This window comes from Solanum tuberosum, unplaced genomic scaffold (assembly GCF_000226075.1).
Source record: "Solanum tuberosum cultivar DM 1-3 516 R44 unplaced genomic scaffold, SolTub_3.0 scf00048, whole genome shotgun sequence".
In the NCBI taxonomy this organism is placed as follows: domain Eukaryota; kingdom Viridiplantae; phylum Streptophyta; class Magnoliopsida; order Solanales; family Solanaceae; genus Solanum; species Solanum tuberosum.
The window spans coordinates 2,157,322-2,159,445 of NW_006238976.1; the positions used below are offsets into that span (position 1 = coordinate 2,157,322).

A 2,124-nucleotide genomic window follows, 5' to 3' on the forward strand; every position below is an offset into this window, starting at 1 on the left:
TGTTATCTTTTATTTATTATATTAATTTATAAACTATTAAAACTTAAAGATTCATGAGGCTTACGTACCCTTTGATGTTGACAACTAATAAATCATAGTTAATGAAAATATATTGCTAACATCGTCGTGATTCATTCATTTTATTTATGAGTCTTATTTTTCCATTTAATCATATTAATACCATTAAAAATATATTTCTTAAAATATTAATCAAACTTTATAATAGTTTGAATTTCAAAAAATGGAAAAAATTTCATAAGTATCTTTTAGTAGAAAAAAATGGTTTTATCTCTTCCTTCACTCAATCACAAAAGAAGCAAATGATTACTTCTTCTTTTTTCCTTCACAATATTTGGAAAAAATTTAGTATGGTAGAGGCACAACAAACAAAAATTGTGTGAGGCTCCACTAATTCCTTCACACTTGGATATAGTGAGTCCATTCTTTGACTTAAAATCTCCAAACATTAGGAAGAAAGAGAAAATATGATTTAAAATTGACATGACCTAATGAAATTATACTAAATAATATAAATAAAGTGAATTATGGGATCCACTATTCTTTAAGCTCATCATATCCCAAAATAAAAATAAAAATTCGAACATCATTCTTCTTCAACTTCGAACATTTTTTTCTTTTTTTTCTTCTAAATTGAAATTTTACCAAAATTATATCTCTCAATATTAGGAATTGGCAAAAAAATTTTATCAAAATTATATCTCTCAATATTAGGAATTGGCAAAAAAAAAAAATTGCTGAAATATTTTTGTCAGAAAATTTGAATCGCTAAGTACAAATATAATTAAATTTATATATATTCAAAATGATTTTTTGTAAAAAATATTCAAAATGATGTTCATGTTTGAATGTACTTTAATACATTATTAAAAGTGAAAATTGAGTTGAAAATAGATTATTTTAAAAAATTAAATAATTTTTATGTTTAAATTGATCCTAAAAGTAGAAGTTAAAAAGTAATGAATTAGGAAGATGAAAAATGGTTTAATCCTATGATACAAATACGAATAATATTTGTATTTAAATTTGAATATTAATATCTTAGGTAATTATTTAACCATAAAAAATATTTTTATTTATATTATAAAATTGAAGGAGTAATTGAATGGTTTTCAAATAATTTTACTATTTTTTTTAAAAAAAAATTGGCAAGAAAAAAGAAGAAGAGAAGACCATGAAAGAGAAACAAAAGGCAATGAAATAAAAGTAAAAAATGAATCTCATAAATCAGAATATAATTGCAATAAAAAATACCCTCACACAACTAATACAAGTTATACCTCTCCCATAGTAAATTTTTTCTAATATTTGCATGTCCTTTTTTTTCCCACACTTGTATTTACTTCTCTGCAACAAAACATCACCATTTTTGTCACTATCTTCACCTTTATTTCTCTCAAAGATACAATCTTTTTCATCCATTTTCTCTCTTAAAGCTCTTTGCTTTGCTTCTGCTTTGCTAGAGCTATTATTTTTTATTTGCAGTGCAAAAATCACTAAGAATGTTAGAGGGAAACTCTGATTCTGATATAAAACCTGGGTTTACAATACCTTTGGCTAAGATTGTACCTACAAGGTGCAGTTCAAGAAAAAGGGCTCCCCCAAATATCTATGTTCCTACCCATTTTCGCCCTTCTCCACGACGACACAACCAAGGTTTACGACGGGGTCGAGGTCGCCCTCCGAAACAGAGGGCAGATGGTGAGATAGAGATATGATTTTATATATCTAGTACTATATGAGTAACATTGTTTTTATTTGTGGGCTTTTATATGTTGTTTATTATGTTTAGGTGATCTCGCTATTTTGTTGATATTACTGTGTGTTTTTCTAGGTCATTTTTCCTTTTATTACTACTTTGATTTGTTTCACTTGAGTCGAGGGTTTTTCACTGTACTATGAGGTACTGGTAAGATTTGTGTATATTCTGCTGTTAGTAGGTATGCTGTTATTGTTGTTGTTTCTTTGTGGGGTTTAGTGTTAAAGTAGTTCTACGAATTCTAGATCAACCACCTAAGCTGCATACAATAGGTCCTTGTTCTCGGGCCCTTCCCCAAACCCTGCTCATAGCTGGAGCTTTAGTGCATCGGGCTGTTTTTTTTTTTT

General features: G+C 27.7%; 1 protein-coding gene across 2 annotated transcripts in view; it reads left to right on the forward strand.

Annotated features, from left to right (window-relative positions):
- The first annotated feature begins 1,341 nt into the window (after positions 1-1,341).
- LOC102601572 (uncharacterized) overlaps positions 1,342-2,124 on the forward strand; it is a 3,312-nt gene continuing 2,529 nt past the window's right edge. For both annotated transcript variants that reach the window (XM_015307148.1, XM_006343927.2), the window contains exon 1: positions 1,342-1,719. In XM_015307148.1, coding sequence (XP_015162634.1) covers positions 1,521-1,719 — 199 coding nt within the window. In that variant the 5' untranslated portion in view covers positions 1,342-1,520. The remainder of the gene's footprint in view (positions 1,720-2,124) is intronic.